The 25,465-nt window shown below is 37.9% G+C and overlaps 1 protein-coding gene, 2 non-coding genes and 1 pseudogene across 3 annotated transcripts; 1 reads left to right on the forward strand and 3 right to left on the reverse strand.

The window, feature by feature from the left end:
- Positions 1–1,314: 1,314 nt before the first annotated feature.
- LOC113318966 lies at positions 1,315–12,945 on the reverse strand (annotated as a pseudogene).
- On the reverse strand, positions 2,001–2,218 carry LOC113342602. Its single transcript, XR_003356750.1, has one exon. It is a non-coding gene; the product is annotated as a small nucleolar RNA U3 (small nucleolar RNA).
- LOC113342617 lies at positions 3,335–3,550 on the reverse strand. The gene has a single exon (XR_003356755.1). It is a non-coding gene; the product is annotated as a small nucleolar RNA U3 (small nucleolar RNA).
- Positions 12,946–14,309: 1,364 nt separating the features above from the next.
- On the forward strand, positions 14,310–14,885 carry LOC113272278 (ATP-dependent DNA helicase PIF1-like). The gene has a single exon (XM_026522141.1). It carries the CDS (start codon positions 14,310–14,312, stop codon positions 14,883–14,885), a length of 576 nt encoding a protein of 191 aa, XP_026377926.1.
- Positions 14,886–25,465: the final 10,580 nt, after the last annotated feature.

Below are 25,465 nucleotides of genomic sequence, written 5' to 3' on the forward strand. Positions count from 1 at the left end.
TTTATCACTATATCATTTCATTCTGGAGATTGGAATGAAACCAATAAATCGACAATACTAAACGATACGTACATACCATTGTTAATCTGGATGAAGTTCAATAAGAAGCAACTTGAACTGATCAATACAAGCCTTCATGAGAAAAAGCAAGAAAGCTCTTAATTGCTGAAATCACCTAAGTTATATCTACAAGCTCGAAATTCAGTCGTAGTCGTTAACATTCTTTCCGTGATAATCATCGAACATAGAGTTGGAATCTGTCGAGCTCCCTGTATCTATAATGACTGTTTCACCTGCAGGAATAGGCTGTTTTGTAATCGACGAAGGAGGACTAGGAGAAGTATCTTTCCCATGAAAACCACCGTTTATAGAGTCAAAATCCTTCGAGCTCACTGAATCTGTAATAACAGTTTGTGCTGCAGGAAAGGCAAGAACAATAGGCTGCTGTGTAATCGACGGGCTAGGAGCAGGAGAAGTATCTTTTCCATGAAATTCATCAAATAGAGAGCCAATTGGGAGAGTAAGAATCTGTTGAATACCATGAACAGCAATGGAATGTCTGGATATAGTAATGGAACATCATTAACTAACAATATATGGCCAACAACAGTGGAATGTCCGGTAAAACCCTCATAAAGCGGCGGCACTGTAATTTCTCTATACAAGACTAGGTTAAGCATATCTGACGCTGTGAGTTTGCAGGGAAGAAAATGACGATGAAATACAGATGAACTGAAATTCATCCAGAATGGATCCAAAACTGCATCAGTAGGTGCAAAGACTGTTAACTTTCTTGTTGGGTCTGGTAATTGAAGATCAAGAGATGACTGCGCCTTCTGATATGCAACTACAAGAAACTGTCAATGAAATTCAAGATGAGGATATCAAAGAAATACCTCCCAAGGAATAAGCCACGGATAGTATCAACACAAGGTTAAACTTACTTTGAAACTGCCTTTGAACTCCAAAGCCAAAATGGTATCAGCTTAACAGCTACATACTGGGATTCAGGAATCTCAAAATTCCATCATTGAGGCACTAGTTTCAAAGCACGTCATGAATAATTTACAAGATCACAAGTGCATCATCTTCTATAATAGAGAAGACGGACAATTGCACCTTCTGCTCTGCAATTTAAGAAACCGTCAATGAAATTAAACATGGGGATATCAAAGTTATACCTTCGAAGGAAGAAGCCACAGATATTGTGAACATAAAACTGAATTTGCTTTGAAGCTGCACTTGAATCTCAAAGCAGTGCAAATATCAGCTACAACTACTTCCTATTTCTCTTGTAAATTTTTTCAGTTCATCTTTTTTTTTTTTTTTTTTTTTTTGAAGCAACTTCACAAATCTTGTTACTAAATTAAACATTTCAAATTATTAATCTTCTAATAACAATTCTGTGTCTCACATAATTTCTGTAAATTTACAATTTATCAAAATACGCCAATATAAACGAGAATACAGCATTTGCTTGTGTCAGATTTCTAGCCTAGAGATACCGGAAGTTGTAGATTGACGGAAAATTTGGACAGTAAAAACAAAGAGTAACCCACAGTTTAACATCCAGGAATTCTAAGCAAATGAAAAAAGAAAGAAATACATGCTAACCTTCTATCAGCTTCGCAATCTTCATTGGCAAAATGAATAATAAATTACCTCTGGATAGTTTTTTGAAACTCCACATCTCTAATAACACAAATAAAGATAACCTCGTAAAACAGAAATGTGAAAATAAAAACAAATGCATAACTAATGTGATTAAAATACGCAAGCAACTCTTGACTATCCAGTAGGATCAGTAACCCATTAATCACGTCACTGTCTTAGGTTCTAATACATCAACTAGACTTAGGTTCCTATCTTAGGATTTCCACAGGTGTCTTTTCCCATATCTGCCACTGTTTGGCAAGTCATCAACCAATCTCTTAATACTCAAAAAGAAATTGCCACCATCTTATCCCCATTTTAGCCGAGTCCAGCAAAAAGATTTTTGGAGTCTGTCAGACAACCGCACGATCATCACAGCAGGCCAAAGCCAGGCTGAGAACGATCATCTACAGACACACGAACTACATCATAGATCGGTAAACCATTAATCACTCTCTGATCGTGCGGTCCTGTTTCATCAACCAAACTGTGGTTCCTGTCTCCTTAGAACTCAAGGATACAGAGGTACGAGCCTATAGAACAGATCCTGTTCAAGTAAGGTCGTGTCCAGTTGGTCCATTTCCATTACTATAAACTAGAGTCTATCTTGCAGCGTAGACGGCGTGGGACTAAGAAATGAAATGAATCCCCTTGGGAGATGGAACCATATATACATTCAGAAGGTCAAAGGTTCGAAACCTGTTAAGGGACACTGAGATATAAACCAAAGGCTGTAGAAAACTCAAAAATACGTTGATGCCATAGAAGAAATCGAACATAATTGCGGATATAGATATAGTTCTAGACTAAGAAAAACCTCCTTGGAGCAAGAAACCATAACCTATTAGAAGTCGATATCTGGACGAATTATTGAAGAGCGGAACTAGTCTGGTTTGAGGATTCTAAGAGTGAGGCGCGTTTGTCTTTAGTTCCCTGAGGTACTAGTTCCAAAAGATTCACACAACGTAATCATTAGTTAACAAGATCACAACTGCAGGGGAATCCAGATTACACAAGCACATCACAGCTGCCTTCTAAAATTCAATAAAGAGTCAAGGAAATTCATGCTGGAACTTATTTCAAGCTTCCTTCGAATTCCTAAGACAAATATGGTATTAGATCCATATTGGGATTAACTTCTGAAGGGTGAGATTCAGAAGAAATGGGGAATTTAGGAATCTCGACAAAGTCACGGTTTTTCAGTCTAAATATCAGCTACAAGCCTACAACTACTTCCCTATTCTCTTCTGAATTTCTTTTCAGTTCATCCATTGTTTCACGCAGTGCACTATTTTTGTTACTGAACTAGCCATTACAAGCATCTAAGTAAATCTCTGTAAATTTACAATTTGACAAATTATGACAAAATAAACGGGAATCCATCATTTGCTTGTGTCAGATTTCTAGTCTTGATGTACCATCACAACAGAAGGTCTAGATTAGCGAAAAATTTGGACATCGGAAACAAAGACTAACCCATAAGAACATTTAGGAAAGAATGCCATAACGGCACACCAGGATTGCCAAGCAGATAAAAGGAAGAAAGAAATGCATACTAACCATCTGCCAGGTTCACAATCTTCATTGGCAAGTCCTATCCAACGAGCTCTTAATATAAAATAAAATAAAAATTGCAAGTCTTTATCCCCATTTTAGCTAAGTCCAACAAAAAGATTTTTGTAGTCTGTCAGACAACCGCACGATCATCACAGCAGGCAAAGCCAAGCTGAGAACGATCATCTACAGCCACACGATCCACATCATAAATCGGTGAACCATAAATCACGTCTGATCGTGCAGTCCTGATTCATCAACCAGACTGTGGTTCCTGTCTCCTTAGAACTCAAGGATACAGAGGTACGAGCCTATAGAACAGATCCTGTTCAAGTAAGGTCGTGTCCAATTGGTCAATTTCCCATACTATAAACTAGAGTCTATATCCAGTGGTGAGTTGAGGGTCTGGATTCCTCCGAATCTCCTTGGGGGAGCAAACCATATATATATATATATATACCATTAGAAGGTCGCAGGTTCGATTCCTGTAGGGACACTGAAAACTGAAAAATATGATGAAGCCATAGAAGGAAAAAAAATGAACTTAAGCCAAAACCTTGTGTTCAGATATATTTACAGACAAAGAAAACCTCTTGAAAACTTGGAACAAGAAACCAACACCTATTAAGGATTGCTGACCGGCAGAATATCTAGTTTGGAAAATTTAAGAGTGATATGCCTTTGATCAAGATAGTCTTTTAGTTCCCAACTGAGGCACAAGTTTCAAAAGATTCAACCAGGTAATCATCATTGGTTAACAAGATCAGAACTGCAGGGGAATCCAGATTATGCAAGCACGTAATGTTTACAAGATCACTTTGAAATTCAAGTTCACATGCTAACCAGCAGTTTGCAAAATCACAAGTGCATCATCTTCTTTATAATAGAGAAGAGAGACGATTGCACCTTCTGAAATTCAAGAAACTACCTTCCAAGGATGTCATGGATATTGTTTACACAAGGTTGAACAATGAACTTACTAGGTATTAGCTCCATACTGGTATTCACTTCTGAAGGGGAGATTCAGAAGAAATGGGGAATTTAGGAATTTCAAAAAAATGAATGGTATTTCAGTTCGAATATTAGTTACAGCTACTTTCCAATTCTCTAGTGAATTTCTTTTCATGTTGTTCGCACTTCACAATTCTTGTTACTGAGATAACCATTTCAAGCTTCAGAAAGCTAATACCAATCTTCTAACAATTCTGTGCCTCAATTTCAGTAAATTTACAATTTAACCAAATATGACAATATAAACGAGAATCCAGCATTTGGTTTTGTGCCAGATTTCTAGCATAAATATACCATCCCTATGTTGTAGATTAAGGGAAAATTAGAATACTAGACACAAATAAATACTAGTCCACGAGAACATTTAGGGGAGGACATCATAATTTGAAGCAGATAAAAAGATAAAGAAAAGAAATACATACTAACCTTCTACCAGGTTCACGATCTTCATTGGCAAAATCAATGATAAAACACCTCTGGGTATAGTTTTAGAAACTCCACAACTCTAATACACAGATAAAGATAACCTCGTAAAACAGAAACGTGAAAATAAAAACAAATGCATAACTAATGTGATTTATATATGCAAGCACCTCTTGACTATCCAGTATGAAGCATAAGAGGAGATCCATTATGTACCCCTGATAAGAACCATATAGGAGGAGATCCATTATGTACCCCTGATAAGAAGCAATATAGGAGGAGATCCATTACGTATCCCTGATAAGAAAACGACAGTTTTGTGGCATCAAAACGTATCCTCCAAACAAAATGTAACTTAAGTGAAAATAAGTGAATAAGACACCCAAAGGTGATAGAGATGCTTAGAGGCAGAATTCACAGATACAAGACCACATTTTTGGGATCCACCACATAATTGGAGTCTGAAATATCCAATTTAATCCAAAATAGAGGATGATGCAGTAATAATGATAACATGAATTCAAGATCAGGCTTTACTTCTCATGATGTTTTGTACCAATTCTAAGATAATGCAGAAATAAAAAAACAATAACAAAGACATACATTGTCATCAATGCTCACTTACTGAAATCAAATTGAGATGGAACTAAATCAATCACTGTCTCCCACTGTCATCTCCTGCACCACCTGAATCTTTCACATCAATTGTGAAACTGTACTCTTGGTCACATCCCAGATATGAGTCACACATGAGATACAACATGTATGACTTTTTTCAAGCTTCAGATGGAGCAATAAATTCGAGCTTCACTTTCGCTTTCCTCTGGAAAGATACTCTCTTAATTGCAAGCAACTGATTGGTCTTGCTATCACCCAATACCAACCACCATCCTTCTTCTTTACATTTCGGGTACCTGGGAGCATCAACAGGTCCGACCTCTGATGTTTGTTGGAACATGTAATTTACAATGGTCTAGAATGATCTAGACAAATGTAGAGAAGTGTAGAAAATAAGTATTCTAGAATATACTAGAGTTGCCAAAGTTGGTTGAGATTAAAAGTTGTTATTGTCCAAAGGAATGTTCTAGATTAGAAGAATCTAGAGAACACTAGTTTATATCAATTGTAAAAGAATATTCTAGATAGGAGAATTCTAGAAGAATATGGAAAGAACTAATGGTTTATGTAAGCCTATAAATAGGCATCTTGTACACCATTTGTAAGAAAGCAAGTATCAATACAATTAGAAACTTCAAGTTACAAAGTCCTTGCTTCACCACCTTCACTAATAGAATTCTAGGAGCTCTATACGAGCAACATCACTATGCTCGTATATCTCCGCAAATATTACTCAAAGTTAAAATTATTTCAATTTCTAACAATGTTTCTCCGAGATCCCGTTCAAGTGTGACTTTCACCGAAACATCATCCCCAGAAACCACATGATCACTTTCCAACACCTCATACGTCATGTCAATATTCGGAAACCGCTCGCAGAAACGAGCGATGTCTAATAGCTGCAAATCTGACATCTGCAACAGCTCCTGTCTTTTGTCATCATCCATCTCCACCAAATCATATACTGTTTCTATACTCTTCCCTGGATTTTCTTGACACTTCTTGGCCAGCTCTTTGGTGAAGTGTGGGAGTTGAAGAAGAGAGGAATCACGTTCAAAAATACCCTGGGTAACCATTTGACTGACTTCCATCGCGAGAAGAGCAAGGTCAAGACAACCATTGCAAGAGATTACATCAACCATTGCATGGAGAAGCCTACTAGCAGAAACTAGGATCTCGCGTTGATCCGACACCAAGTTCCCGACAACTGTGTGCCTCGAAAAGTGTGCATGCAGCAGCGCATTTGCTTTTACATGCGGGTCAGTACATTTGGGATTTTCAAATGAGTACCTCTGATGATTAATCAACCTCCGTATCAGTTCTTCCTCCCCTGGTCGTAAAGGAAGCTCAGCATACTCCCAGTCAGAAGCAAGAATCTCTAAAAGCCCCTTGATCTTTGTTTTGGACGTCAACGATGAATTAAATCGTTCCATGGTCGTGTAACTTATGCAATAATAAGATCCAACCATTCCAAGGTTAAGAGGAGAAAGATCGATGCCCTCCTCCACAGAAAGACATTTACTTGCTTCCAAATCACTTATAGTATTCTCCACAAGCTCTGAAAGGTGATCAGAAAGATGCCTGTGGCTAACTCCCTGGAGATTATAGTAGTTTGGATTTTGAGAGAGCCTTCTGTACATGAAAGTCCATGTAATATAATCCACTGCTTCTTGCTTGTTGTTTATAACTCCAGTAACAACCTCTGCATTAAGGTTATCATGCAAATAGTGTTGCAAATGACTCTCCACAGGTAAAGCTTCATACAAGAATTTTCTGTAGTATTCCTTCTTTGGAGCGTGGCAAAGGATCATGCATTTGCCAGAATTATCTAGAAGAGGTCGCGTAGCATGGCCCATCATCTGCAGTAGATCAGCCACGGGATAGTAAGTATGAATGTTTTCTCTCCCATCATAATATTGTGTTCCCATAACGACTACCAGGTGAGCTGGTAATGCCATTCCCCAGCACATTGAACTGCTTGCAACACAGACCTGGATCCAACCAGCGTCAAACAGATGAGACACAATTTCAACATCCACACTGGTAAGACCTTCATGCAAGTAACCCAATCCATGCCAGAGAGTGGCGCTCAACATGGGCTCTTTGACTTTGGAAATGAAAGGCTCCAGTTCTTCCTCCGATTTTAGTAAAAACAGGGGTCTCTCTCCACTGTCAGCATTAGAGTAAGTCACAAAATCGGCCGCAGTGAGCCTGGAGCGCCTCCTCGTTGGAACAAACACAAGTGCAGGTTTTCCATTCCTTGCATGTTGGACGATGGCAGTATAAGTTGGTCTTGTCATGGCTTGCTTCCTTGCTTCAAAATTAGCTATGTCTACTCCTTGAATGTGTATCTCCAGTGGAACTGGACGAACACTTGGCGGGAAGTTAAAAAGCCCCTGAGGAGTTGCACCTATCCACTCCCCAAGATCTTTTGCATTTTCCAATGAAGTAGATAGTGCCATTATGCGAATCCTGTTCTCACTCAGGTTGCAACTTGCAACATATCTCATTCTAGAAACTATTATCTCCAAAATATGACCACCTTGACCCCCAATTAAGTGAAGCTCATCAATGATGAAAAGACTGACCTGTTGAACGTGTTTCCGAACTTTCCATCAGCGAGATAAGGAATCCCATTTCTCCGGGGTGCTTATAACTACTTGTCCTTTCTCAAGCAGTTTAAGATCTGTTGCTAGCTCACCTGTTAGTTCCACCACCTTCAACCCTAATCCCTTTCCAAACTTCTTCTCCCAATCATGATAACGCTCCTTTGCAAGAGCTTCCACCGGAGCAATGTATACAACGCGCATGATGCCATTCAGTCCTTTCTGATGGTTCCTCAACACAGCAAACTCTGCACAAATGGTCTTTCCGCTTCCTGTCGGTGCTGCAACCAAGACATTGTCATCTGTATTATATAATGCATTGAAAACCTGAGTTTGAATGGGGTTGAAGTGCATGAACTCCTGGTAAAGAGCTTCAAATTCAGGATTTCTCAATGCAGTCACAGGCAGTGGTTGCAAGTCTAACAACTCTGTAGGCAGAGGATATTTTTCTGGTAAGATAAGGTGCCTAAATGAAACAGGTAAAACTGACTGAGAGTTGAGCCACTTATCTGATACAACTCGAACAAAATACTGAGGAGGCAGAGGCTCATAAATTGGCACGGTAAAATTCAATGTATGGTCCTCATCAATATACTGCTTTTTCAACATAAAATACTCGTGATGAAGAATAAATTCCCCATCATTATCCTCAACAATAACCCAAAATGGCTCCACATATCCATGAACTCTATCCTCCCACAGAAAATCTGGTGTAATTGTAAGTTCTACTCTCAGAACAGTACGGGTGATGGGTTGAATATGTGCTGCTAAGTTCAGCTTCGGGAACTGGTGAATATATTTATGGAGCAACTTTCCCAGCTTAGGCTGACCAGTGAGCTTTTCAATCTCCTGAGAGGACAGATCATAATAACTCTCCCAGGCAATATTCCTCCTCCATTTTTGATAAGATGTCCTTTGGAATACCATGGAACTGACGAAGGGGTGTCTGAACATTCCACATCTGCTTACCAACCAACTTGCACAAGTTCAAAGCTTTCTCAGCTACTTGAGCCCATCCTCTTTTTAACGCTATCTCAAAAAGTGCTTGCATTAGACGTCCAGCGCTCTACAAACAGAAAATGAGACACAGGTGAGCAATCAAAACAACATTTACAATTAAAAATTGAAGATCTGAACAAAATGTCTACACTGTGTTACCTGAGTGATGAACACCATATCAGAAGTCAGTGAGAGCCCTTCAATCTTCAGCTGTGAAATGTGGGCTTGGAGCAAAACGTTAATTTTAGCGCTGGGTTCTTCCAAGCTCTCCTTCACAGGAATAGGAACAAGGTTTAAAAGCTTAGCAAGTTCCATCTTCTCATCTTGTCTCACTGTCAAATAATTAAATTCTTCGCTAAGTGAGAACAACTGACAAAGCTCGATATCACCCATTGTTGGCTTTAGATGCTCACTGTAAGTAGATATGGTTCCATGACTTATATAGTAATGACTTGCAATTCTGCCAAGGTCAGTGACCTGGAACGACCCACTTTTCTGGTTATACTTCACTAGATTATTCTTCTCCAAGACAGTTGCAGCAGAATGGATCTGAAAAGAATTACAACAATATCAGTTATTAAATGCAAATTGAACTATAATCAACATCAAGAGAGAATTTAGCACTAGAACATCAAAGTAGCCTATGACCAAATACGCAATAAAGATCACCATGAAAATAAAAGAGTGGTAATAGTGAAACAAAAATTGGATTCTTAGCAGATCAGCCCTCCTTTCTTCCAAAGTCCTGTCTCTACTCAGAGCATCAGCTGGCAAACCATAAAGTGTTGGATTCCTCAACATGCGAATGTACAAGTATGTATAGCTAAGCCAGTTGCCTGCTTCTTTAGCACTCTGAACTGCTCCAAGAACAATTTCAGCATTTAGCTGGTCCGCCAATTTGGACACAAACTGACTTTCAATGGGAAGTTGGTTATTCATGAGCAAAAGATAATACTGCAGCTCACTATGTCCTGTTATGATAATCCCTTCCCCTGAGGTATCATACTGAGGCCTTCCTGCACGACCAAGCATCTGTGTTACATCCAAAGGGCTTGATTCAGTCCATGCTCCTTTTTCGGGATTGTAAATTTGAGTACCCTTGATGATAACAGTGTGAGCTAGTAAATTAACACCCCAAGCGAGGGTTGCAGTGAAAACCAACACTTGTACGTCCCCTTGTCCAAAAAGAATCTCGACAAGCTCACGATCTGTTCTCGCCATACCAGCATTATGAATCGCAAACCCATACGGCAGCAAGTCCTTCAGATCATTGCTCCTAACATGACCAGACTCAGTTTGTAAAATCTCACGGCTTACACTATCCTCTTTTAGGAAACGACTTAGGGTATCATTAGCAAGAGCAGCATCTCGTATTGCACGTGCAGTTTTCAGTCTCTTTTCTCGAATGAACAAAAATGAGGACTTGATGCTTACCTGCTCTCGCCACGACCTTCTCATAACATATATCATTCATCAATTGGAATCTCTGTAAAGGCTTCTTCACAGTAATTCCAATATACTTGAGCAAGTGGACATGGTCTGTAACTGTTGTCAAAATGGAAAAGTCCTTTCTTCAGATCAACTCGTAAAAATAGAGCCACGTCTTCATAATTGGGGACTGTAGCTGACAAACCAACCAAACGAACGTGCTCCTTCGTGGTCTCAATTTGTCTAACTGTTCTTGCAACAATACTTTCAAGGACTGGCCCCCTATTATCATGAAGTAGATGGATCTCATCAATAATGACAAGTTTCACAAGCTGTGTATATGTTCGATCTCCAGATTTTCTAGTGATAATATCCCACTTCTCAGGAGTCGTAACGATTATCTGTTGTCTCATCTATTTGCTGGTGAGTCAGGGACTGGTCTCCGCTTAGCTCATTAACTTTTACATTGTAGTGCTTAAGACGGTTAGACAGATTTCCAACTATCTCAGCAACTAACGCTTTCATCGGTGCCACATAAACAATCTTGTATTTGTTGTTGTCAAACGACCCATCTGCATTCCTATGCAAAGCAATCTGCTAAAGTATGGTTAACATCGCCACATTTGTTTTCCCAGCCCCAGTTGGTGCACACAAAAGGAGATTCTCTGTTGTGAAAAGTGCAGTCTCGTATACTCTACTCTGTACCCTACTCAGCTGAGTCATCCCATCGAAGGCTGGTTGTGCCCAGTTGGGCATGACTGGAATCTTAACAAGCTCTTCACCAGCGGACAGCGGTTCAGGCTTACTCGCAGGCACATGAACTTCCTGGTATCCTTTGCACTGATTCCGATAAGACCCTGTAACAAGCTGACATTTTTTATTAGACACCGGTAAGCCCCCTTGATGGAGAGATATGCTGTCGAGGTCCAGGAGTTGACGCTTCCCTTCCAGCCAGCCACTTCCTGAATCTTCATCAATCACCGGACCTCTCCTCACCATTTCTCTATCATCGAATCTATCGCTACTCTTGTCTTTCAATCGCCTAGCTTCTTCTCTAATACTTTTCTCCATGTTCATCTGTCGTTCTTTAGCAGTTGCTCTTGCAGCATACAAATGTTCAAGAATGGATGCCAAGTCAGGACCAAATCCCATCATTTCTTCCTGGATTTTCTCCCTATCTTCCTGGTCTACATCCCTTGCAAGGCGAGTACACCACACAATCTTTAACTTATTCTGCAAAAGAAACTTGATTACTTCAAACTTTTTAAAATCTAGAAGCACCACGAGCTTGTTCTCTACATCTCTGTCGTCACCTTCAGCAAGTATTTGAAGTACATCCTCAGCAAGTTTCTGGCAATGCTGTGGGTCAATCTCTTCATAGGCATGGGATAACTTCCTCTGAAGCCAATAAGCATCAATGTCTTGGACATTCAATGTCATCTCCTCATTGAGGTCTGGCATCTCGTCATCGCCTATTCCACACATCTGCATTGCCCCAGCTGCCTTGGTTTCAGGCACATCATCATCCTCTTCAGAATCGCGGTCCTCTTCTACCTGATTACAAAAACCTTTAATTAACAGTGAGACAGCAAAAAGAGTTCCTGATACAGTTTCAAGATAGAAGTATACCCATAATTAACATATCAGCAGGCAATGAAAACTCAAAATTTGACTAAACCTGAGATAATATAGCACTCCCTGAGTCCAAGAGACCCCTAAATTATTTTGGTCATAAGTAAATTAAAATTGAAATTAGCATCAATACGTAAGACTTAGATTAAAATTTACCTAATCATCATCACTCTCCTCGTCCTGATCAAACTCGACGGTAACACCAATCTCACCATCTAAAGCCTCGTCCCCATCCACGGCAGCACTTTCCCCCTGGTAATCCATGATAAACTTCCCCATTGAAACAAGATACTCAAAAGTAGTATCCGAAATAGCACCCAACAATTTCTCAATCTCCCTCTTCTTATCCAAATTCTTAACCTTGTCATTCTTAGGAACACCCAAAATCACATCAGCAGCATCATAAAGAACTTCCTGAGGCTGCCCACCTAAATTCTGCTGTATACAACCAAGTAGCGCCTCATACGCAGTGCAACTCTCCTTAGTCTTGGGCTTATAAACACCTTCTTCAAGTGAATCCAACACACTTTTCACTTCAATACGGCGTCGTTTACTATCTCTCAAATAATCATCATCCCTTTGTTTCTTCTTCTTGTATTTCTTAATTTTCTCTTCGAGCTCAATTGGTCTACCTCTATAAACCTTATCCCTAAAATGCTTTGGATCAATTTTACCCCTAAGAGTCTCAGGCTCACCAGTAGCTTCATCAACATCGTGACGACGTGAATCAGTAGTGAGAACAAGACTAGAATTGGCTTTGTTATCGTATTGTTTCAATCTGGCGTGTGATTCTGCACCTGCACCAGCACCACCACCGCCACCTGAATGTGCCATTCAGGAACTAATTAGGTTTTCCTCTCCACCAACAATCTGTAATTAGGGTTTTTCTAGGGCTTTGATTGAATTCGAGAAAAGAACACGAATACTACTAGATTTTAATAGTAATCGACAGAGAGACTTACGATGATCTGATCGATTTGTCTTGGATCAGGAACGCTGGAAGAGAAAATCCGGGGTAACAAGAAAATCCTTTAACCGCCTTTGAAAAGATGGGAGAAAAAAAAAAGCGAACTTCGCGAGAATCGTATTCCTCCCGCTTTTATAGACAATTGGGTCGCCAAGTGCGCTGTAGTTGGTGACGTGGTTAAAGGATACAATTACTTTTCTTTTATTATGAACGATTTTTTTGGGACCATGGTTTTTTTTGGAGGGACCATGGTCCTATTAGGCCACCTACCCTACAATGTTAAGGGATGTCCTAAAATCAGATGAGATTATTAATTTGGCCCTTATCCTAATTAAATTAACCCTAATCTAATAACTACATCTAACTTAATCTAAAACAAAAACCTAAATATAATCCTAATCTAACCTAGCCGCACAAAAAAAAAAAAAAAAACAGTTTTGAGGAACTGTTCTCCTCTTCTTCTTTCCTCTTCCCCCATTTCAACATCGTCTTCATCGATTAATCGTCGATTCATAAAATTTTCATCGTCGATTAATCAATTGACTATAAGAATGGTTCTTCGAAAGAAACCCAATAGACTCCCAGGAACAGGTCCCCCATTAGGACATCTAGTAAATCAACCAAGTGATTTTGAGATTCATAAAGAAGTGGAAGAGCCAAGTGAATCCATAATCCAATATAATAGACGTAGTAAGAAGCCTGATTCTGCCATGGGACCGATTCGCAGGTATTTTCCAACAAACCCATACTTTTAATTTGATTTTGATTCGTTTAATTGAATAGAATTCATCAAAATAGGGTTCGAATGGAAGTTACAGTGCGCTGTTCGGTTAGGACCAATTTCTAAAAAACCCTAGTTTGTTAACCGAACTTCCTGAAAGGAAGAACATGAAGAATAGTTCGGTTTTATAGAATTCAAAACCGGGTCACCATACTGCCAGTTCGGTTAGTTCGCAAAAAAGCCTGAGACTTTTTTCTAAACGAACTTCACCAGTTTTGCAACAATTTTTTTTCCACTTGTAACTGATCTATGCAATTTTGCCCGCTGTTTTGAGTTTTTGTGTAACCGAACTGAGCTATTTTGTTCGGTTGGTTCGCATAATATTCTAAAACTATTTAGTAACCGAACTTTACCAAAAAAATAAATAAATTTCAATATAACCGAACTATGCTATTTTGCCCTATATGTTGAGTTTCAATTTAACCGAACTTGTCCAACTATGTTGTGTTGCATACATGTGGAGTTCGGTTTATTCGCAAAAAACCTTGACAAACCGAACTCTTCACTATTAGTTACCAATGTTGAGTTCGGTTTATTCGCAAAAAACCTTGACAAAACGAACTCTTCAGTATTTGCACACATGTGGAGTTCGGTTTGATCGCAAAAAACCTTGACAAACCGAACTCTTCACTATTAGATGCTGAACATCTTGGATGAAGAGACATTCACTTATTTAGCTGCGGATAGATTGAATCCAGACGAGAGCGGAAATATACCACATTACATCAGTGAATTTCTACAAAATTTGAATCCACCAGGGATGCCTCTATTCAAGTTAAATCTGAAAATTGGTTGTCCAATTATTCTGATGAGAAATTTGTCTCCATCAGTGGGTCTTTGCAATGGTACCAGATTATTGGTTACTAAATGTTGTAGACATGTAATTGAAGTGAAGATTCTAACCGGACACAAAGCAGGGGAGACGGTTTTTCTACCAAGAATATCATTTCAACCGTCGGTCTCAGAATTGAATATAAACATGTCGAGGCGTCAATTTCCCGTTCGAGTAGCTTATGCAATGACAATTAATAAATCCCAAGGGAAGTTTGTAAAATATGTCGGGATAGATTTAAAAACTCCAGTGTTAAGCCATGGCCAACTTTACGTGGCTTTGTCAAGATGCACCGCAACCAATAGAATAACGGTACTACTTGAAGACGATACTGAGAAACTTGAGACCACTAACATTGTCTATCCAGAAGTCCTACTATAAATTATACAATTTTTTATTTGATTTAGCATAACATTTTACTTTTTAGACATTCATGTTAATTTACTTTTTATTCATTTCTGGCCTGAGGCAACTAACGTGGTCTATCTATAAGTTCTTCAATTTGAAAGCTATTCTATCTCATGTATATCTTCTATCGTTCTTGAAGATGATCCAAAAAAGAAAACTTTATTGTCTCGCTACGGTGCGATTTTGCTTAAACTAATACCTTGAAGAGACCATAAACCAAAGGTCTTAACAGTACCTGAATTAGAGACTCCTCTTTCCAATCGCTAAGGTTCTCAAATGGCTTGGCAATATTCAAACCGCTTCACAGCGAAAAATAACGATGTAGCAGTTCTCTTTCTTCCTGTAATAAGCAATTTAGATCTGTAACTGAGCAGCAAAACTCAATGCCATTATGCAAGTGACAAATGAACAAGAAAGACAAAAATAAATAAAAATAAATAAATCTAGACTGATATTCAAGTGTCACATGAGAGGAGCAAGAATTACGAATATTAAGTGCAAAAGGCAGCGCATGTACAAAATAAATCATACACAGAAATAGATAGATACATACGGACAACAAATGGCAAGAGAAGTTGGAGACTCATGGTAGTAAAACCGCTAATATCTCTCTGTATATTAATCTAACCAAGGTGTGCCAGTAGATTCTGAACAATTATATCGGCAAAATAATGGTTCCTTCAATGAACCACTGATCAAATGGACGACCATGCAATACAAATCCTGGGGAAAAAACAAAACGAAAGGAAAAAAATTACAAAACTGAAAATTACAAAGATAATGTTTCTGTTGACATTTATGATTGCGTTGGATCTCACATTATTTGTAATTGCAGGATACTATTCATCGCATTAAAAAAATGAAAAATTTTCAAACTCCTATGTTAGACGGAGAGACAACGAATCGTGACAATGAAGCTCCATACTGCAATCAGCTAAGATTTTTTTTTTTGTTGGTCATGCATATGGAAATTGAGAACTAATACCAACTGAACATGAAACTTCTCATTAGTTATGCCATCAATATGAACATGATTGCTTATTTCCATATTGCATAAACTGAAACAAACTAAACTATTTTATAACTTTAGTACATAAACTGTGAGATTAAAAAATTCTAATGTGTGAAATCATCCAACGTGAATTAAAGAGTTCATTACCAAAAGATAGACAGTGACATCAATCTTGCTAACCCAAAATATCCAACTTATGCCTCACCATTGCTGCCTACTATAACATTGGTAAATTTCTCATTATAGTCTATTATTTCCAGTTGGTGCAAATGTGTTGGACTCTTTGCTATCTCAAGCACTATGTTGAACATTTCTTTTATTGCAGATATTTTGATAAAGAAGGTGCATGTGGTGATCAGGTACAAAAAAATTTCAGTCATTCACAAGGTTATGAAATCATTGTTTTCTACTGACTAACTCAGATGAGTACAAATGCAAATCTTTGTTTTTCAAGGATTCCATAATGGACTTCACCCAATTCAACCACCAACCAAATAGTCCACAGTACCTATGTCTAAGCACATCTTAAGTATCTCAAGAATTACACCTAACAGTTGAACAATCATGTACGTGATATTATTGAAAGAATAAAAATTAAGAAATGAAAAAGTTAAATTGGGCACAAAACCATAAGGGCAGATAAAATTCGTTCCAGGGTTTCAAACAATTTACCTGGAAATTGACTTGTAAGATGCTTACTTTGACATTCAATACCACAATATGCAATCGATGTCGACCAATTTGAGAGCAAAATAAATAAATAAATTGATCCACACACCTCAGAATGTAAAAGGGTTTTCATTTCGATCATTCCATCAGGTGAAATTATTTATCTCCTGAGAAGAGAAGAAACCGAGAAATTATATCAAGAACGTAGTAACTGAGAAATTATAGTAGTAGATAGATATGTTTTGGAAGTAGATAGATAGGTCTTGATGAGTTTTGGAAGATTTCCCAGCTGAGATATTGTTTAATTTTGGATCTGATACGGGATGGACGCTCATTTTTGCAAAAGCAAGATGAATCGAGGGTTTCTTTTCGTTTGTGAAAACTGGAAAGAGAGCAAGGAAGAGTAAAATAAACAAAATGGGGAAGTGGTGGCGGACATTACTGTAAGCAGAAATGTTATGTTACGTTGCGATCATTTTAATATACAGTACATCAGGAACAAACCCATCTCTAACCATACGCATCTTCCCTCCATCAACGGCTTAAAAATAAAATTAAGACCTAGGTCCTAGATGTTTATCCACGATTCCACATATCGGTTTCACTTTCACATGCTAACAAAAATAATTCAACAAAAATATCCAGAAAAATATGCAATATTATCTATCACCGTAAACTCATACAACACCGAATAATCAAAGAGGTTGAGCTCCAGCTGTAGACCTGGGAGATAACTAGTCACAATATTCGGAAAAAGCTTAAAATTCACGAATTTAATTTGTGGTTACATTTGGACGTCGAATTAGACGGAAACGTCCGATGGATATTCGTCTATTCGTCGAATTACTAACAATCAAATTTTTTTAAATATGTATCGATCTTTTTAGGACATGTGATATGTTTGTTGTAGTGTGTAGATTATTTTTTTTTTATCAATAAAAAAAAGATGTATTGATCAAAAATAGAGGTATAAAATATTTATACCACAACCTAAGCCAAGTACAAGAGGAATGAAGAGAAACAAAAGCAAAGCCCACATACAAGCTAAGCCTTAAGAAGAGAAAAGAAACAAAAGAAACCTACATACCAACCCAAAGACAAAGCTACGGACTAGTGAGACTCAAAGAAAGATTTGTGCCGGTTCTCCATGACATCAGTGGTAATTGCTCAAAATCTTTGATAACTAAAGACCAAGAGTAGAGACAGTATATAACTTTATTGGTCACAACCACATCGTTGCAGACTTTGTCAGTAAAGACTCTTGCATTCCGTTCTTGTCAGATGCACCAAAGAACTGCTGCAGGGATTAAGTTCCATAAATAAGTCAAAGCAGTTGAAGATTGCTTCAAATGCCAAGAATGAACAACATCTGAAGGATGCTCAGGCATTGCAAAATACCAGCTCAATTTTTCCAAAAATTTACTCCAAATCTTTTTTGCAAAAGTGCAGTGCAGCGGAACATGAGAAGTAGTTTCAGATGCACTACAAAAAAGACATTCAGCTGGAACATCCATTCCCTTCCTTATTAAAGAGTCTCTTGTAGGTAATCTTCCATGTGCAATTGTCCATAAGAAAAAGCCAATCTTTGGAGGATATTTCTGACTCCAGATAAATGAGAAAAATGTTTTCTCTGTTGTGTCTGCATCAATCAAGCTAAGAAAATCATACAAATATTTGACAGAGAAAACCTTACTTGCACATTGATTCCACTGCAGTTCATCCTCAAGATCAGGAGTGAAAGTGAAAGAAACAAAATCAGAGACAAAGTATAGCATGTTCCATTGCAGCAGCACCAAACAATCTTTTTGGAGATCTCAGATTCACACAATACCATTTTCTTCAGCCACACCAATTTCAGCCACTTTGAGATTCTTAGACCTAGAGACATTATATAAATGAGGATAACAATCTTTGATGGGAGTGTCATACAACCAGTGCCTTCCCAAAATCTAACTAAAGTACCAGACTGTACTTTAAATCTCACATGCTTAAGAAAGAAAGAATTGTGATTCATAATAGCCCTCCAAACTGAACTTGCATATGAGCAATTAGGAACCTTTTCCATCTAGTGTACATCTTCAACACCATATTTTTCAGCTATAATTTTCCTCCACATAGCATCTTCTTCTGTAGCAAACCTCCAAGACTATTTATAAAGTAATGCTTGATTCATTTTTTTCAAGTTCTTCACTCCAAGGCCCCCATGTTTCTTTTTTATGCAAACAACAATCCATTTCACAAGGTGCAATTTCTTTATTCCCACATTATTATGCCACAAAAATTCCTCATAATTGTTTATAGCTTTTACATACAGAACTGGGCATTTCAGGTCTTGCTCTCTTTCTGTAAGGTGAGAATCTATGGGGGAGTTTGTATGAAAACATTAATGTATAATTTTTTTCTTCGGCGAGAGAAGAGAAGATGTAGAAAAAATAAAATTCAGCGAGAGAAGAGAAGATAAGAAAAGAAAAACTGGATCCGAAAAAAGAGGATAAGGAAAATAGTCAAATACATACTATAGAGTCGGTTTTGTGAAACCGTCAAAATATACATCAAGTTTGACTAAAATAGATATTTGCCAGGGTTGGTCAACAACCGTAGGAAATACTTCCTATTACCTACGGCTAAGAAAAATAAACCCTCACAATTGGCACTCAGTTTTGTAGTGCGTCCCGTCCCGTCCCGAGTTAAACCAGTACCGGTCCGTCCCGTACTTCACAAGTACAGGTACAAGTACACAGGTATAGGTACCGACTATAGGGAGGTATAGGTACTGATCTAGGCAAAGAACCGTGCCGTCCCGTACCATGTGCAACCCTAGAAATAACTGAGGGAAAACTCACCTTGAACCTTTCTGCCAACATTTTTGAGAGAATCTTATAAGTCCATGCACCAAACTAATTGGTCTGAGATATTTAATTTCTTTAATTGTATCATTCTTAGGAATAAGAGCTATAAAAGTATTCTTGAGTCTCCAATTTAGAAAGCTTTTATCCTGTAAATCTTGCAGAAATTTCATAAAATGTTCTTTTAGAATGCCCCAACAAAGTAAGTAAAAGCTCACAGGAAATCCATCTGGCCCTGGAGCTTTATTTTGACCTAAAGATTTGATTTCTAGCGAGCATTCCTCTTCTTCAAAGTCTCTTTCCAACCAAGTACACATTTCATTAGAGATTGTATTAAACTGCATACCTTCCATATTGACTTGTCTTCTGTTATTGGCTTGAAAGATTTGTTGAAAGTAATCCACAATACTTTGTTTAATTTATTCTTCATTAGTAGTTAAGACACCATTAACGTTGATAGAGCACATATAACTTCTTTTTATATTATCATTTTACAATCTGTGAAAATGTTTGGTGTTGTTCTCATTATTATTAATGTCATTAGCTCTTGATATGCACCTCCACTTCTCAGCTTTCACCAAAGTAAGTCTGCACCATTCTTTTCTTGCAGCTACTCTCTCATCCAACTGAGCACTTGAAAGGCCGTTATGAAGATTTTCTTCAATGTCCAAATTGTTGAAAATTTCCTCTAATTTCTCCAACTTTCTCTCCAATTCTCCATACTCTTGCTTGCTCCACTCTCTTAGCTTTCCCTTTAAAAGCTGAAGTTTTTTGCAGAATACAAAACCAGGATTGCCTGCAACATAAAAAGACTCCCAACAATTTTTTATTGGTGAAATATAATCAGGATGAGAGAACCAAAAAAATTCACAGCAGAATGGAGGAGGACCACACCTCAAATCATCACAAGTCAGGGCTATATGGCTATGATCAGAGACATGGAGAGGAAGAGATTGTTGAATTACGTTAGGATACTCCATCTCCCATGATAAAGAAACTAACAATCTATCAATTCGACTTCGAACACTTTGGACTTGGTTATTAAAGGCAAATCAATAAGATGATGCTTGGAAATGAATTTATTTAGCCTCTCCATTCCACAGGTATAATCACTTCCCGTAGATCTTTCATGATGTTAGAGCACTGCTCGGTCGAACTCGCATGCGTTTCTATCTCAAGTATGTTTGTCAATGTTAGTGATCAAAATTATAAGTCTTGATTTCTAGTCTACTATTAGCTAAGTCATGGACTAGAATAGAAAGTATAGTTGAGATCTAGACTCCATGGCGATCATTATACAAAGACGAAGAACTACTCAAGGAACTGGTGGAACTTCATTGACTAAAAGGTATGTGGATACTTGAACTTATCTATCACTCAAAAGTATATCTACTCTATCTCCTATCTTGAGACAAAATTTGTATTGTTATATAAACCATGATTATACAAATTTGCTATTTCGAACCGAGTTTATCTCGCCTATCTATTTCTCGAAATAGGAGTTGGTAAGCTTTCTCTTTGGCCAAGTTCATCTTTACTAGTGACGAAAGTCATATTAGTTTCAATTACTTGAAAATAGCTTTGACGAAAAATAGCTTGTGAACAAAAACTATATAACGTCCTCTAAGAATGTTTCAATGATTGAAATGAGGGTTTAAAATATAACCTTGAAAGGATATAAACACTGTGTGTAATCTCATACGTGCGTAAGTCCTTATTCCTTAAACCAAAGTATGCATACTTTGCTGCTCAGGAAAACCAGAATTGAAGTCCGCGTACCAGTACGTGTACTGTCGGAAGTTCATATCCAGTGAATTTTTGTTGGAGTTTGTGAACTGAAAACAAACTTATTCCGGGTACTTAAGTCTTCGTACCAGTATGCGTACTTAAGTGGGTTAGTTTCTAAAACCGATTATTCGTGAACTTAAACTTATATAAACTAAGGAATGCATACTTGCAAACCGTGGATGTAAAGTTCATGAATTGATTCGAGTGAATCAAATCGTTTTTGCTTCAATTATGTCTTATATACTTCTATGAGATATAAGCAATTGCACAACTCTCTAACTAGTTCATTTGAGTCATTTGACCTAGTTATGGTTAAGATGAATATGGTTGATATGAAAGTGTTATATGGATAACCATTTGGTTAACTACTGTTAAACCAACTAAGTGTACAAGTTTGGGTACGATTACACAAACCTAAATAGACGTGCATTTCATTCGCGTGTAACAAGCTAAGTTCGATCTAACGGTTGAAAGATATTAGCTTGAATCTAATCAGGTTTTCATCTAACAATGAATATTGAATGCTTTGTTACCAAGGTAACTTAGATTGCAAACCCTGATTTGAAAGACTATATAAAAGAGAACTCTAGCAACTTGGAAACCTAATCCCCACACCTTATGTGTGATACTAGTTATGTTAGCTAGAGTTGATTCTCCCTTAACCTTAGGTTTCTATCGAGATCCTGTAGGTTAACGACTTGAAGACTTCATTGGGATTGTGCAGCCAGACCCAACTATTTTCTCTGTAGTTGCGTGATCTGATCTTGTTGTTTCTATCGTGTTTGAGTACAACCGTAAGATTGGATTGAGATTGATTTCTCCGACATGCAAGGTATAAAAGAAGTTACAAACATCTTCGTCTCATCGTTTGTGATTCCGCAATATCTTCTTTCGCTAGTCGATTAAGATTATTGTAAGGTGATTGATAATTCTAGGTTGTTCTTCGGGAATATAAGTCTGGGTTATCAATTGGTTCCTGTTCACCTTGATTTATCAAAAGACGGAACAAAAAATCGTAGGTAATTCTGTGCGAGACAGATTTATCTATTACCGTAGAATTTTCTGTGTGATACAGATTTGTTTATTAAAGTCTTCGACTTTGGGTCGTAGCAACTCTTAGTTGTGGGTGTGATCAACTAAGGGAATCAAGTGCGTAGTATCATGTTGGGATCAGAGACGTAAGGAGCGCAACTGCACCTTGGATCAGTGTGAGATTGATTGGGGTTCAACTACAGTCCAGACCAAAGTTAGTTTGTAGTAGGCTAGCGTCTGTAGCGGCTTAATACAATGTGTGTTCAATCTGGACTAGGTCCCAGGGTTTTTCTGCATTTACGATTTCCTCATTAACAAAATTTCTGGTGTCTGTGTTATTTCTTTTCCGCATTATATTTGGTTATATAATTGAAATATCACAGGTTGTGCGTTGAATCGATCAATTGGGAAATCCAACCTTTGGTTGTTGATTGAAATTGATTGATCCTTGAACATTGGTCTTTGGTACCATTCAAGTGATTTCTCTTGTATTCAATTAGACTCGCAGATTTTTATTTGCTTGAGTAAGTATTGAATCGAGAAAGTCATATATAACTCTTTAATATACTTTCTTGAAGATTGAGTCTGACTGTCTAGTTGATTCTCTTAAAAGCATATTGGAGTTTGTCCATATAGATTTCTAAGCGAAATATTGAGTGTGGTTGTTAGATCCCCGGTTTTTCAATTGGTATCACAACAGGCAAACTAGCCAAATAGGATAGACCTGAAACTAGCCCTTGATTGTTAGACCCCGGTTTTTCAATTGGTACCTGACTGTCTCAAACAAATAGGATAGACCTCAAACTAGCCCGATCTCGTAACAAAGACTAAAGCCTTGCACAGTAAAATCTACAGCTTATGATGACTACTACATGTGATCCTATTTGTTTGAGACAGTGGTGGCCCCCATTTCAGTCCGAATGTTCAAAGCCTTCCCCTCTCAGCCACACGGTACTCCCACGGTGCTTTCCCTGGTTTCTTTTTCTGTCAATCTAGAACTACTCCATGAAAGTAAGCTTATGATTGGACTGGTAAACAAACAACCAAACTCATGGTACATTTGTCAAAGAGTATTTGGTCAAACATAGCATTTATATATTGTCCGACGCCCATGGGCTTGCATGTAAAAAGCGGGGTTTCCCGGAATTCACACACCAAGAAATTAGGCTGTGTCATTTACAAACGGGTTTTGAGAGCAATATTATTTTAGTTTACCTGCAGTTTGTTATCCTTGAGAATCAGAACATTGGGACAGTTCATATTTTAAGGATAGTGAAAGCCGTGCCATTACTAACATGAAGAGAGTTGCAAGTCTTTTGCTTAGGTTTTGACGGCTGAGAACGGATTTCACATCTTAATTCCAGTAACGACGACAAACAATAAAAACTGAAACTTGTCATTCCTACACATATGTTGCCGGTCACATTAGCTGTGAATGAATGAGCGGCCTAAAATGGGGGTAAATGTGCTTATAAAAAGACCAGCAACAACAATATAAGAGATTCAGAAATAAGAGTACTGTTTCCAAAAAAAAAAGTATTCTTAAGAATACTCCTCCCAAATGGGTATTCGCAATCACAATTTTGTTTTCGTGCTTTCTCTGATCATTATAATCTCTCTGTTTAATAGAACTGCAGGAGAACAATCCAACGACCGAGTGGATGCAGTCTGCAATCAAACCCCCAATCCTAAGTTCTGCTTCGACGCTATATACGCCGATCCTGATGCTTCAGAGGCTAATATAGTAGCGCTCGCTTATATCTCTTTTCGCTTAGCAAGCAGCAACGCTACAAACACCCTGTCCTTCATTACTGATCATCATAATCAAACCAATGGGTCTCACGGTGTAACACAGGAGGACGGTCTGAAACAATGTAGCCTTGATTACGAAAAGGCAGAGAATGCACTTGACGCAGCCCTCGCCGACTTGGACTCGGATACTTTTGAGCTTGGACAGTACGCGGATGTTGCTGCTCAGTCCGCAGTCCATTGCGACCATAGCTTGAATGCAACTAAGATGATATCTTCATCATTACATTCACAAATGACTAGGAGGAATACAGATTTGAAACTACTGGCCGGTATCTGTTCTGTGATCTCATCGATGCTTGTTATGTAACCTTCGAATATATCGAATTATTACTTAATGTTTTGTTAATGAATATTGTTTTTCTTCTTCTCTTTCTTTTTCTGTTCTTGGGATGAGAGGACTGTATGAGGTAAAACGGCAACCATAATTGTTGTTCTGCTGTGAGCAAATTACAAATTCCAAGCAGTGGGGAACCACATTTCATGATTCATGAAAAGTAAAATCTCCTTGGGTGCGGGTGACACCTAATCGGCATCCAACCATCCATTGAATTCTACTGGCTGTAGTACTACCCTTGGCAGTTGTCCATTCAGCCCAGCTGGCTCCCAAACCTATTGACGAAATGAGTTTACAAGCGTTTGATAAGCGAGAGACTTGGACTGTACCATATGGCGAGTACAGTACATGCTGTATGTTTATCACCATAGGGCTCTTGTGTCCCAACTATTGATTAGACTCATTCAACGAAAAATGTTTGTGTTGTCAATTTCCGTCAAAGGTAGTATTAGTTGTAATTGCAAGTAAACCTGCTGAACAACAATGCAGTAAAGATAAGCGATTTTGCTAAAGTAAATCAAAATTTTGGCACATCGACGTGGAAATATGTGAAAATAGCATAATAAATAAGATGTTAGACTCTATTTTACCACATATGTGATGCGATAGTAATGTGATGCGATAGTAATTTATAAATTTATAAATATTGAGTAATGCACCAGATATTATTGTAATGTAGTCGATTTTGGTTGGGATGGCCTAGATTTCGCCGTTAATTCCGGTTTTGATAATTAACATAACGACATTTTTAATTTTGCCGAGACGGAATTTGGTCAGTATTAACCGGAAATTTTGGTTAAATCTTAGTAAACTTGGCCGGAAACCTCGGCTAATGGTTTTGAAATTTGTATGGATATTGGGTTTTCTACTATTTTTAAAAAGGGACTTGTTTCTTTGATAAAAATTGGTGGTATTTCATTATATTTATTCACTATTATGAGTGAAAAATATATGAAAAATGTTTGATATACGTATTATAGGGATAAAATTCGGAAACGAAGTTTTAGTGGTTACTTCGAGATTTTTCACCGAGAATATCCCCGAGATAACGTTATTCCAC

Source organism: Papaver somniferum, chromosome 1, assembly GCF_003573695.1.
Source record: "Papaver somniferum cultivar HN1 chromosome 1, ASM357369v1, whole genome shotgun sequence".
Lineage (NCBI taxonomy): Eukaryota > Viridiplantae > Streptophyta > Magnoliopsida > Ranunculales > Papaveraceae > Papaver > Papaver somniferum.

Coding starts and splice junctions, on each gene's coding strand:
- LOC113272278 (XM_026522141.1), top strand. CDS start 14,310: ATGCTGAACATCTTGGATGAAGAGACATTCACTTATTTAGCTGCGGAT.